The 12,381-nt window shown below is 43.7% G+C and overlaps 1 protein-coding gene across 1 annotated transcript in view; it reads left to right on the top strand.

Annotated features, from left to right (window-relative positions):
* NAA25 (N(alpha)-acetyltransferase 25, NatB auxiliary subunit) overlaps positions 1 to 12,381 on the top strand; it is a 33,708-nt gene that overhangs the window by 3,345 nt on the left and 17,982 nt on the right. The window contains exons 2-8 of the mRNA XM_018569709.1: positions 2,611 to 2,696; positions 5,023 to 5,161; positions 5,530 to 5,648; positions 5,888 to 5,962; positions 7,495 to 7,602; positions 9,374 to 9,452; positions 11,978 to 12,089. Of these exons, the coding sequence (XP_018425211.1) occupies positions 2,611 to 2,696; positions 5,023 to 5,161; positions 5,530 to 5,648; positions 5,888 to 5,962; positions 7,495 to 7,602; positions 9,374 to 9,452; positions 11,978 to 12,089 (718 nt within the window). The remainder of the gene's footprint in view (positions 1 to 2,610; positions 2,697 to 5,022; positions 5,162 to 5,529; positions 5,649 to 5,887; positions 5,963 to 7,494; positions 7,603 to 9,373; positions 9,453 to 11,977; positions 12,090 to 12,381) is intronic.

Genomic DNA, 12,381 nt, shown 5'->3' with positions numbered 1-12,381 from the left:
GAGCCGCTGTCATCCTGTCAGTTTCAGGATGACAGCGGCTCTGTGCGTGGCAGAGCGGGGATCGGTAAATATCATTGATATTTACCGATCCTCCGTGTGAGAAGGACAAACACCGGAGCGATCGTCTGATCACTCCAGTGTTTGTAAATAACCCGGGACACATAGTATTATGTGTCCCCAGTTATGAATGAACAGCATGTGATTTACATCACAGCCTGTTCATTCAAGATTTCACCAATGGGGAGAAGCACTCAGTACAGAGGCTCCTCCCCATTCAGAAACAGCTGATAAGTATTTGAATGAGAAAGCCTCTGTACTGAGAGCTTCCCATTCATTGAGTGCTGAGACTGTAGAAAAAGAAATTGAGGATTTGGTGTCCTCAATTTCTTTTCTATTTTACAAGGGAAATGTCAGGGGTCTGTTTGGACCGCTAATATTTCCCAAAGCCCCCCCAACAGTAAAAAAAATGAAAAAAATTATTTTAAAAAAGTGAAAACCACACACACACACACACCAAACAAAACACATTTTTATGCTATTTTGTATTCAGCCACTGGCGTGTTCTGGAGGCAGGGCGCATGACGTCATATAAAACCGCACGTGTTGGGCGCCGCCATCTTGGTGTATATCTAGGTATACACCAAGATGGTGGGGCCAATATCGGCGTGTGAGGTCACCTGACGCCACGCATGCATGGCGTCATGTAACGTCATGCTCCCTGCCTCCAAGATGGTGGTACGCATTCACAGAACACGCTGGTGGCCAACATGGCCGCCACACATTCTCCCACTGGTTTTGGTGCTGTGCAACTGACAGCATCCTCGCATCCAAGAAAGCTGCGCGTCCTAGCAACTTGGGTTGCTGCGTGTCCGACGACGTCCTAGCAACTTGGGTTGCTGCGTGTCCCAACGGCGTCGCAGCAGCCAAGGGCCTAAGAACCAGAGGGATGGGTTCGTGCAGCACCACCCTGCTTACTGCAAATTTAAATTGGTCTTATTTACAGACCACTTTCCGTAATAAATTTGTTGCGGACACTGCGACACATTAGGAAAACAAATAGCACATATTTCTGATGCATATGACTAGTAAGATACTGAAGCTTGGCCCAGTGGGAGATTCCTCCATGCAAATAGTTTAGCGTAAATGGAGGAATCTGTTGCACTTTTTCCATCTGACCACAGAAAATCTGCAGGTAATCTATTGGTGTATGGCCAGCTTTACAGTGTGCTAAGAAGCATTCACAGTCAGTAGAAATGCTTGTCCCTCTGCACAGAGTTCACTGCTTCCATACAGAGAGCAAGGGAGTGACTCTGCAGCATGCTGGCAGGAGACAGGCTTTTCTATTTGGGCTGTGGCTGCTTTAGGCTGGACACACACCTTACAACTATCGCAAGACTTTTGTCTTGCGATGGTTGTAAGGTACTTAAAAAAACGTACGATCTGCATATGTTGCATAGGCAGATCGTACTTGTGATGATCGCAAGCCACGCCCCCTGAGGGGCGGGCTTCCGATGACCGCAATGCCGAACGGGCAGTGTGCGCTTGCCGGCTGTTATCGGCCCGTGCGGCTGTTATCGTACGGACATGCCACAAACCCGCCGAACATCGTACGATGCTCGGCGGGTTTTCAAACATGTCCGTAAGTTTAAAGTCGTGCGACCTTACAGTAGTAGAGGTCGCACGGCTTCCACACACCTTACGAACATCGTACGATCGCGGGATTTCCCGATAATCGTAAGGTGTGTGGGCACCCTTACAAAGAAAACAAATTGTAACACTATGCATCGCTTCAAGCTCGCTCCCATGATGGACTACAACTTCAATACAAATTAGTGGTGTGTGTGTGTGTGTGTGTGTGTGTGTGTGTGTGTGTGTGTATATATTCTCATACATACATACATCTACTACTGAGCTCAGGGTGGAGGAGATAACCTGAACCTAGAGTCAGGAAAAGGCAAGGAGGGATGCCTGAAATGGACTGTTCATCCAGTCTTGTGATTCACACAGCTTTGCTATGATGTGCTGTCAGGAAGGTCACTTTGCTACTTTCTGGTTCATCTTCACTGCTCCCTATGTGACCTGGATGCTTATGGAGCAGAGAAGACGATGCTGGTTCATTGTCTAGTAAGCAGCCTAGTATGAGAAGTTGCAAACCTGAACCTTGAAATAGCAGTGTTACTTGTCTGCTTATGTTTTGCAGAAAAGGGTGAATGACAGAATGTTATCATTTTGCGGCTGTTAGATTTCCACATATGTAGACATTGTTGGGCTTTGCACCTTTTTTCTGCGGTCCCGATATTGAGGTAGTGTTGTCTTCTGTTATGACGCTGGGCATCATTTTAACCTGGAAGAGGAGGAGCGAAGCATCGTTGGATCAGTGAGTCTACAGAGGACAGCAGTGGAGATTGGATGAGTATTCCAGCCGGTGTCGCTTTTTGTTTTTTTAACTGGGGTCTGGAATCTTTAAAATGACACCCAAGCTGGACTTGGCCTTCAGGGTGTCATCCTCTGTATAGTGGCTGGTATAAGATCATATGCAGATATTTACATAAAAAAATACATGTAATGATGTATTAATGAATATTGTATTCTTTTCTGCTTACATTTTAGATTACCTGGATAATGGGAACAACAAGATGGCAATTCAGCAAGCTGAGAAGCTGCTGAAAAAACATAAAGACCTGCACTGTGCCAAGGTATTGCCTTTAGTGTTCTTATACGCCTTGTTCACACAAGCTTCAGCAGGTATAGGAATTGTGTACCGCAAGCTGTTGCAAAGCATTTGAAAGCTGTGAGCAAGCTTTGAACAGCTTTTAAAACACCCTTCAGTTCCAGTTTAGAGAGGTTAAGGCAGGGATGGCCAAACTACGGCCCTCCAGCTGGGGTGGAACTACGAATCCCATGAGGCTTTGCAGGATTCTCACAGCCACAGACATGACTCCCGGAGAGAGATGCTTCATGGGATTTGTAGTTCAAAATGTAATATATTGCAGCTTACTAGTCCTTGGATTGGGTTGGCTTTATTCATTTTCTTCTGTTATTTTCGGCTGGTGCTTCTGCCACTTATACACTCCTGTCCTAGGGTGTCAATGCTTTCTCACTCTAATGTATCAGGACAACATAAATGGCACAGGACTACTGGGAACTCCTCGGTTCTCTAGTATATAACATGGATGGGAGGGGGTCCTATAGAACTCAGAATATTATAACTGACAACAATGCAGCACAGGCCGAAAGCACAGGAAGTTATCAGTCGGCAGGATTACCAGGTATTTTTCACATCTATCAAATGGATATAACAAAACACCTCCACTGAGCAAGCTTGAGCACTACTAGATTGCTAGCACCTTGTTTAAAGTAACTATCAGCATTCCAATTAAAGCAGAACTCCGGGGAAAAAAAATAAAATCTTAACACTTGCAGTGGGGCCCCTGCCTCACTGCAAGGGTTGAGTGCTCATTTTTGTCTGGGTTCCAAAAAAAAAAGTTATACTCTCCTGATTTTTGAATTGGGTTGGCTCTTAGAATGGTCCCTTCCACCTCGCTCCCCTCCGGCTCAAGTCATCACTTTCTATATAGTGTATAGATGGGACATACCTTTGCTGCAGCAGAGGAGGAGCTAGCTGGAGGGAGCACTGTCACAGCATTTTTACTTTTACTTTAAGATTTGTGTTTTAATATCTCCATAATGGCTGTACTTTCTTTAAAGCTTGTCAAAGCTGCACAAAGCTTTGCAAATGCTTGCTGTATACAGTGATCTTTAAAAAGCTGAAGTCCATTTGAACAAATTCTTACGGCCACCTAGATACTTACGTTAATTTTCTCCTCACTTGTATAAATGCTGAAATGTATCGGATTAGTTTGTGCAACAAGTTTCTTTACAAACTCCTGATTTGTGAGATCCAACTTAAAGTCCACAAATGGTCATGTCTGCTGCAGAGATGCGACATCCGCAAGCGTCTTCGCTGGCGCCAACATCTTTCAGGTGCTGGATCTGGATCCAGAATGGCTGGTGGGGGGATTGATGTAACTCGTGCACAGGAGTCCATTGATCCTGACACAGAGGTGTGCCGAGAATGTGCCATTGAGCTGTGCATATGCAGTCCAATGTACATTCTAAATAGGATTGTAAACAGATGTATTATTGCAGAAGAGATATAGCATGTCTCCTGTGCAATAAAAAAGCCTGCCTGCTTGCAATTTTTTATGCTTTACCTTTTAGTTCTACCTTAAGTCCCTGTTCACTCCTAGGCGTTTTGTCGCTCTATACTATGCGCAACAAAATGTTCAAGACAAAGAATCCTATTTAATTTCTATGGCCCTAGTTCACACCTAAGTGTTTTGTCGCACGCAGAAAAATGCCTGTCGCTAGAAAAAGTACATGAGCTACTTTTCGGCAGATTAGAGCGCTTTTTGGTCCCATAGACTTCAGTGGGAAACTTTGTGCGACAAAACGTGCAGAAACGTTTGAGACGCACATTTCCATTAATTTCCCATTGGAGTCTATGGGACCAAAAAGCACTGTAATCTGCCATAAAGTATTTTGTATATGTTTTCCAGTGACACGTGTTTTTCTGTTTGTGACAAAATGCTCAGGTGTGAACAGGGGCCATAGAAGTGAATAGGATTCCTTGTCTTGAGTGTTTTGTCCCGCTTGGCTTTGAGTGACAAAACGCCTAGGTGAGAATGTGCCAGATGCATTGTAGCATTCATGCATGGGTCTCTTAAAGTGTTGTTTTACAAGCAATTTTATGAATACCTTTCAGGTATTTAAAAATAATTTTTGTTGTTACTTCCTCCTGTTTGTTTTAGTTTTTTTGGCTGTGAAAGTTCTGATATACATTTATATAGACTGTAATTGGATATTAAAACAACTGAAAATGCTGGAGGCACATTTTCAAAACCAAAGTGTGATCCATATTTTTTGCCCATTTTATTTTGCCGTCACTCGTGTATATTGTCATCTGCAGATTGCTTGGTTATAATCACAACAGTCACTTAATATGTGCAATGTGTCTCCTAGGTTCTCAAAGCAATTGGTTTACAGCGAACTGGGAAGCAAGATGAAGCGTTTGTGCTGGCCCAAGAGGTAACAGCTCTGGAGCCCACGGACGACAACTCTTTGCAGGCACTCACCATCTTGTACAGGGAAATGCACAGGCGTAAGTGTAATCTCTTCTTTCACAATGTCCAAGATAACAGGATTTAAATGGTAGAAAACGAAACAATTGGAATATCAGTGCAACGGTTTATTACCACTTCTTAACTAAGGATATTTCTTGGCTGGATTCCCTCTTCCTTCCTGCTTTGCAGATGTTCTGAAGAGTGTTTAAACTCTGGAGGAACTCAGGTTCTGACCGGGTTCAGTCCAAACCTGAACTCATCCCGAACGGGGAATTACTTGGTCTGGAAACTATGCAATACTGCTAAAGAGCTAAGCATTAGCAAAGCTGGGGAAAGTTTTATTTTTATTTTTTTATTACTCTATCATAGTTTTAATTACTTTAATGTACTTCATTTGTTTTTGTAGCGGAATTGGTGACTAAACTCTATGAGGCAGCGGTGAGAAAGGTCCCCACCAGTGAAGAGTATCACTCTCATCTCTTCATGGCTTACGCCAGAGTAGGGGAATACAAGAAAATGCAGCAGGTATAGAAATCATTGCATTCTTTTTACATCAATTATGCAGCCTAGAACATGTGCTGTGTATGTTTTCTGCATGTTCATACTGTGAATTCTTTATTCTTAGTTTATGTTCCTTAGGAGAAAAAACTTTTATTGTGCTGTTTGTTAGCTGTGGATTTATTTGATGTATGCAATGCATTAGTGGCAGTTCTGGACTGTTATGCTGATGAGTGATTCACTTACTACCTTGTGTTCTTCTACAGGCTGGAATGGCACTTTATAAAATTGTTCCAAAAAACCCCTATTATTTCTGGTCTGTGATGAGCCTGATCATGCAGGTAAGCAATCCTCATACCTTAGAATTGCCTTCACTGCATTGCAAATTTGCGGTCATTGTTAGTTTGAAAAATTGCAATGCCACTAAGGGTCCTTTTTTTTTTTTTTTTAAATTTCTTTTTATGTATACATTTTGAAAACACTGTAAATGCAGAGCGGGCATTTATAGTCACATTTTGGAAAGTCTTTTGTTAATGTTTGTCAGATTGAAAGAGCTCACATGTGTGTTTGCACAAAACATGCACAGTGAATTCTGTGACGCTGGGACTATAGCTGCAAGTAGAAAATAAGGAGAGTCTCTCCCAACGATAGTATAAATGTAGAGATTTCGGTATGCATTTTATGTGTAGTTTCTCAAACCTGTAGCCGCTCCAATAATACATAAATGTAAATGGAACCTTTAATATAGTAAAGGAAACCTGTACTGAGAAAATATATAGGCTACCAATGCTTGCCTGGCTATCTTATTATTTTTCTTCTGGCAAACTGCATGTTTGTTCCAGGTCAGTAACTCAAAGGACTGACGACAGACAAGAATGAGGAGCACAGCATTTTTCAGAGTCTCTATTGTTCTTGGTATAGGTTTCTTTTAAAGGAAAACTATGAGGTGAGTAATTTTCACTCAACCTCATAGTTGGAGCCGACGTGTGACAATGAAACTGTCACAGGTCGGCTCAATTGATCGGGAAGTGAACGAACACATACCTTCACTCGCTCAATTCTCGATCCTGTCCCTGCAGAGAGCCGTGCAGCGCTGACTGGAGGAACGAACGGGGGAAGGGGCGGGTACAGCTGGCTCTGTCTCTAGATGGGTAGAGCCAGCTGTCACTCACGCAGCTGGGTGGATCTCGACAGTAATGTTGAGATCCGTCCCGGCTGCGGTGGTCTCAGTATACCGCGAGCTGTAGCTTGCAGTATACTGAGCTTTGGGTCACGGCGGGATGCTAGTTTCTGTCCTCCTGTGACCCTGAGGAGAACTATGGGGAAAAACACTTACCCCATAGTTCTCCTTTTTAAGGATTAACCTATTTTTCGCCTGGTTCTTCAAATGTTATAAGATAAAGGGAACTCTGGACCACCTCCATAATAAACTTCTTTAATACCGCGAACGAGCACATATAGCCGATCGGCGGGCTATGGACCCGCTGATCGCCTATATGTGAAACACCCGGTACCGGGTGTTCGCATTGGACGGGTCTTTTCTGCCCGTGCGTGCCCGCTAGGGGGCGCGCGCGAGCAGAAAAAAATTGCCGTCTGGAGACGGCAACCCGCAGATGCTGCAGTGCCGTCCGTCCGTTTTTTTACTACGGGCGGACGGCAAGAGGTTAAGCAGTGTTAACACTTTTCACAGGAGCAGCTGACTACACAGGGTCACCATGAGGAGGATGTTCAGCAGTTCTGTATCAAATAAATATTATTGCATATCCATATTATACATACATATTCTCTAATCATTTTGGAGTCCTTTGAGCTTACGTGTCTATATAATTGCTTAGGTAAGTCTGTTTTTAAATTCTTTTTTTTTTTTTTCTAGTCTATTTCAGCTCGGGATGAAAAATTGTCTAAAACAATGTTTTTGCCTCTGGCTGAAAGAATGGTTGAGAAGATGGTAAAGGAAGACAAAATAGAAGCAGAGGCTGAGGTATGATAATTTTTTCTATTTATATAGGTGTATTGATCGTGAACATTGTGTTTAGTTGTTAGTTGTCACAAAGTATAGTTCATTTTATGGTTTGGCCTTTAGGTGCCAACAACTAGCAGATGAGGCTTAAAGGGAAAACAAGAATCAATAAATAGTGACATAATTCCTATACAAGCTGCTTTTATTATGCTAAACTTAAAATTGCATTTCTGTTAATCTTCTGCAACTAGAATCCCCAACTGCCAAAAAAATAAGTGTCTTGACTGCAGCCATGGCAGTCTATAGTGTGTAGTCAACATTTCCCAGATTTCTCAGACCTGCTCCTGTAATTTACTCACTACTTCTATAATTTTCCATGCTATAGACCAGTGGTTCTCAACCTGTGCATCTCAGGACCCACATTTGCCCTTGGTCATTAAGTCGTGACCCAAGTCACACCGCACTGGAAATGCATGGCATTGTTGTTCCGCTTATAGTGCAGGCGATTGAACTGTGGGCGGGAGGTGTGCATTTGGGGTACCATTCAAATGAATGGAAACGCTACACACCTCCCTCACCGGAATGCATGGTAGGTGCAATGGCGTGGTACACAGCACTAATCGCACGGGACTGTACGATTAATGCACTGTACTAATGTAAACGTGGCCCTCAAAAACACTGTCACACACACACAACCACAGACATAGGCACACTCCAAAAATGATCCACCCAGTTTACCTTCCTTACAAGAACTGGAGTGGATCCTCAGCCTCTGGTCCAGTGTGGGTCCTGTGCTGTGACTGATCTCCATTCATATATGCATTGTTTGTACAGCTCCCTTGTGTGCCCTGTAAAGGTTCGGGGAGCCAGAATGACATCACACCAGTCCAGGCACCTCTACAGGGCACGTGAGGGAGCTGTAAGCAGTGCACGTATAAATGGAGTTCCCTCACGGGTCGTACTCCCAGCTCACCCCATCTCAAGCTGACACTTGCTGCCTGGTAGCATATTTTAAATGGCTGCTCGACGCTAGGGGGAGCCTGACGAGCCTCTTGTCTAGTGCAGTGGAAGGCACACAGCGACCCACCAGTTGAGAACCACGGGTATAGACAGTCTGCTGCAGGCAGTATGACAACCCTGGCAATGTCATAGGGTTTATTGTAGGTTTCATCTTCTGTGAGGTACTTTAAGTACCTCTACAGGGATGTCAAGCATGCTTCATGTCCTCTGTGAGTGATTATATGATTATACTAAAGCCAAATCTCCCGCTTGGGTTTCATGTTAGTGGTTGTTTGTGCCATGTGTAAGAAAAGTCAATTAAAGGGTATGTAAACCCTCTGATTTTACAGTATAATAATATATCTAGCATAGTGTGCTCTGTATCATAGTTATAATTCACAGATTCATTAAACCAATTATCCTGAGATTTAAGTTAACAAGTAATTAGTACTCCTAGGGTTTCACATACCACTTGGTAACAAACTAGACTTTTGGAGCATCTTAAGAAGTGCTTATCTAGCACACTCATCTGGCAGCAGACATACATAAGCTGCTTGTATATAGGTTTACTCCTGTAAAAGAGGCTTAAACTAAATTATGTATTTTCCCCATCAGCTAGTAAGAGGGATTGATGATACCTGCATATAGATGTTAGAAGTAGAGTGTGACTGCTTAATTGCAATAAGAATCATTTATATTTGAGGCACTAATAGGTTGTCATTTTAATGTATTCCATGTAGCAATGACATTATCACTTATTTAGTCTCAGCGCTGTGATTGCTGTCTGTTGCAGGTTGAACTGTACTACATGATTTTAGAGCGTTTGGGGAAATATGAAGAGGCATTGGAAGTTATCAGGGGCAAACTTGGAGGTATTTTTCTAATGGGAGTCATTTTTTCTTTAATTTGTGGGTATGATCAAAACAAATCTTTGCACAATTGGATTTCTTGAGTTTGCGAGGTTATGGCTTTGGAGGAGTCGGAGAGATGTGCTTTCAGACATGCCTATCTTTCTGGATTACATGCAATGGGAAGCCACATAGGCTCTAATGCAACAATGAAAGGTTTAGTCGAGAACAAAGATACAATGTATTAATTCCATACACTGGAAACAACAGTTGTTTGACCATGTGACCATCCTGGAATGTTTTGTATGCAAGAAAGATGCAAAGTAACAACAAAAAATGTGGTAAATAGTTAAAACCTAAAAGAAACATCTTTGTGCTGGTCCAAAACGCTTAAAGGAGAACTATGGGGTCAGTGTTTTTCCCCATAGTTCTCCTTAGGCTAACGGGAGGACACAAACTAGCGTCCTCCCGTTACCCTAAGCTCAGTATACCGCGAGCTACAGCTCGCGGTATACTGAGACGCCGGAGCGGATCCCGACGTAGATGACGGGATCCGCACAGCTGCGTGAGTGACAGCTGGCTCTGCCTATCTAGAGGCAGATCCAGCTGTACCCGCCCCCTCCCCCTCCCCCGTCTGTTCTGCCAGTCAGCGATGGCAGATTGGAGAGGGGAATCCAGCCCTCCCCCTGTCACGGCAGGGAGCCGTGACAGGATCGAGAGGTGAGCGAACCTGGTATGTGTTCGCTCACCTCCCGATCTACTGAACCGACCTGTGACAGTCTCATTGTCACAGGTCGGCTAGAACTATGAGGTGAGTGGAAATCACTCATCTCATAGTTCTCCTTTAATCACATATACAGATAAAGGTCATAATCCCTATTTACCCTTGGGTATGTAATAAGAATTTGTTTATCCACCAAACCTCATGCTTTTAAGTGCAAGAATGCAGTCCCCTCCTCCTTTTCATTTTGGACATTTCATCAATCACTATACATCTTAAATCCGATTCTTTATGACTTTTTCTCTGTGAAGTCTTTTTGTGCAGACTCTCAGGTGGCTGTGCAGGTTTTCGTGGGGGGCTGTGCCGCTTCCATGGTGGGCTGTGTGGAGTCTCAGGTGGCTGTGCAGGTTCCATGGTGGGCTGTGCGGACTCTCGGGTGCCTGTGCAGGGGTCATTGTTGGTCTCGGTGGGTGTGGGCGGCGTGGATCAACAGGAAGGATGAGTTTTGCTGCCTGTGCAGTAAACAGTCACCACGATTCACAGGAAGGCTCCTGGGACCTTTGCTGGGGTCCCCAGCAGCCTTCCTGTGAAGTCTGGCGCCTGTTTACAGCACTGACTTCGGTTTAAAAATGTAAAGCGCTGGTATCGGTGCTTCGTATTGGAGACAAGGTGGGGGTGGGAGACTAGGGGGATGCTGCAGGAGAGGTGTGAGGGCCTGACAGGCCGGATTCGGCTCACGGGCCTTGTTGTTGACATGCGTCCTAAGGGATGTACCAATCTACACAAAACAGTGGGGGTAAAATGTAGGCATGTACCAAGAGACAAATTCATAATAAACAATACCAAAACCTGTGCTAGCACAGTCTACATATGTGTGGTTTATGTGTTGCTCTGTCCCTGTGGTCGTCCTTTTTTTTTCTTTTTTTTACACAGGGTAAACAACCCAGAGGATTGACAGTTTGCCGAGCAAAATCATAAAGAATCAGATTTGAGAGTTATGGTAATCAATAAGATGGCCAAAATTAAATAAGGAGGGGACCGCATTCTTGCTCTTAGGCCCCATTCACACCAGGGCGTTTGCAGATCAGCGCGGTTTCCGTGCTGATTTCAAAACGGAGGTTTTGAGAGTCTTTCATTGCGTTTCAGCGCTGAAACGCAATTAACGGCCAAAACCGCACTGTACAGCGCGGTTCCATTGAAAGCAGTATGGGAACCACACTGATCTTGGTCGGCGAGCAATTTGGGCAGGGAGCGGTTCGGATCGTGCTTAGCTGCGCGCTCGTATGAACGGTCCCCATAGCAACGTATGGGATCGTTCATGTCGGCGCGGCCGAACCGCCCTGGTTTGAAAGGGGCCTTAAAAAGCATGATGTGTGTTGGATCCCCCAAAAATAATTTCTTATGAGAGACTTTGGAGGACCAGCAAAAAGATGTTTCTTTGTTGCTTTGTATCTTTTTTGATAGGACTCTGCTTTCATTGTACACTGGGCATTCCAGGTTGGTCACTTGGTTGCTTTGTGACATATTTCCTCTTCTTGTCCGTTGAATGATTACATAGCTGTACACCTGTTGAATCTAACAAAGCTGTTGTTCCATGTGTATGTACATTGTATCTTTGTGCTTGAATTAAGCTCTCTTCGTTGCATGGGAGACTATGCTTCCTGAATATCCTTTCTATTGGCAATTGCTTGAGTACGCTTGAAGCTTGTTAGTAGATAAAAAATGGTTTGTCCAGATATTACTATTCATAGACAACTGTATGGCAAGATATATGAACTCAATTGCACTCATTGTACTTTTATTACTTGTTTGTTTTGATACTGTTCAGAGAAGTTGACCAGTGAACTGCAGAGCCGTGAAAACAAATGTATGGCCATGTACAAGAAGCTGAGAAAGTGGCCCGAATGTAATTCTCTCTCGAAGAGGCTGCTTTTGCAAAAGTGAGTTGTGAGCTTTTTTGTATCATCACTGCCTTCGTTTAATAGCAACTGATCGGAAATGGAAAATGGTAAAGTTGCCATTGGCAACTACCTGTCTCAGCTGTCACATGTGGAGCTGTACAGAAGATCTAGCACAATGCTGTGCTGGATTTTCTGTACTGGAGGGCAGGTTAGAGCCTGTTGCCTCCAAAGGCTTGTTATCCCTTGTGTGATATCAATAGTTATGTGAAAAAAAGAAAGTGATTAAAAAAGGTTAAAAAAAGTGATAAAGAGGTACAAAAAAATAACCCAA

The sequence above is a fragment of the Nanorana parkeri genome, unplaced genomic scaffold (genome assembly GCF_000935625.1).
Source record: "Nanorana parkeri isolate BGI_ZX_2015 unplaced genomic scaffold, ASM93562v1 scaffold1381, whole genome shotgun sequence".
NCBI classification, from domain to species: domain Eukaryota; kingdom Metazoa; phylum Chordata; class Amphibia; order Anura; family Dicroglossidae; genus Nanorana; species Nanorana parkeri.
This window is presented reverse-complemented; position numbering and strand designations above follow the sequence as displayed.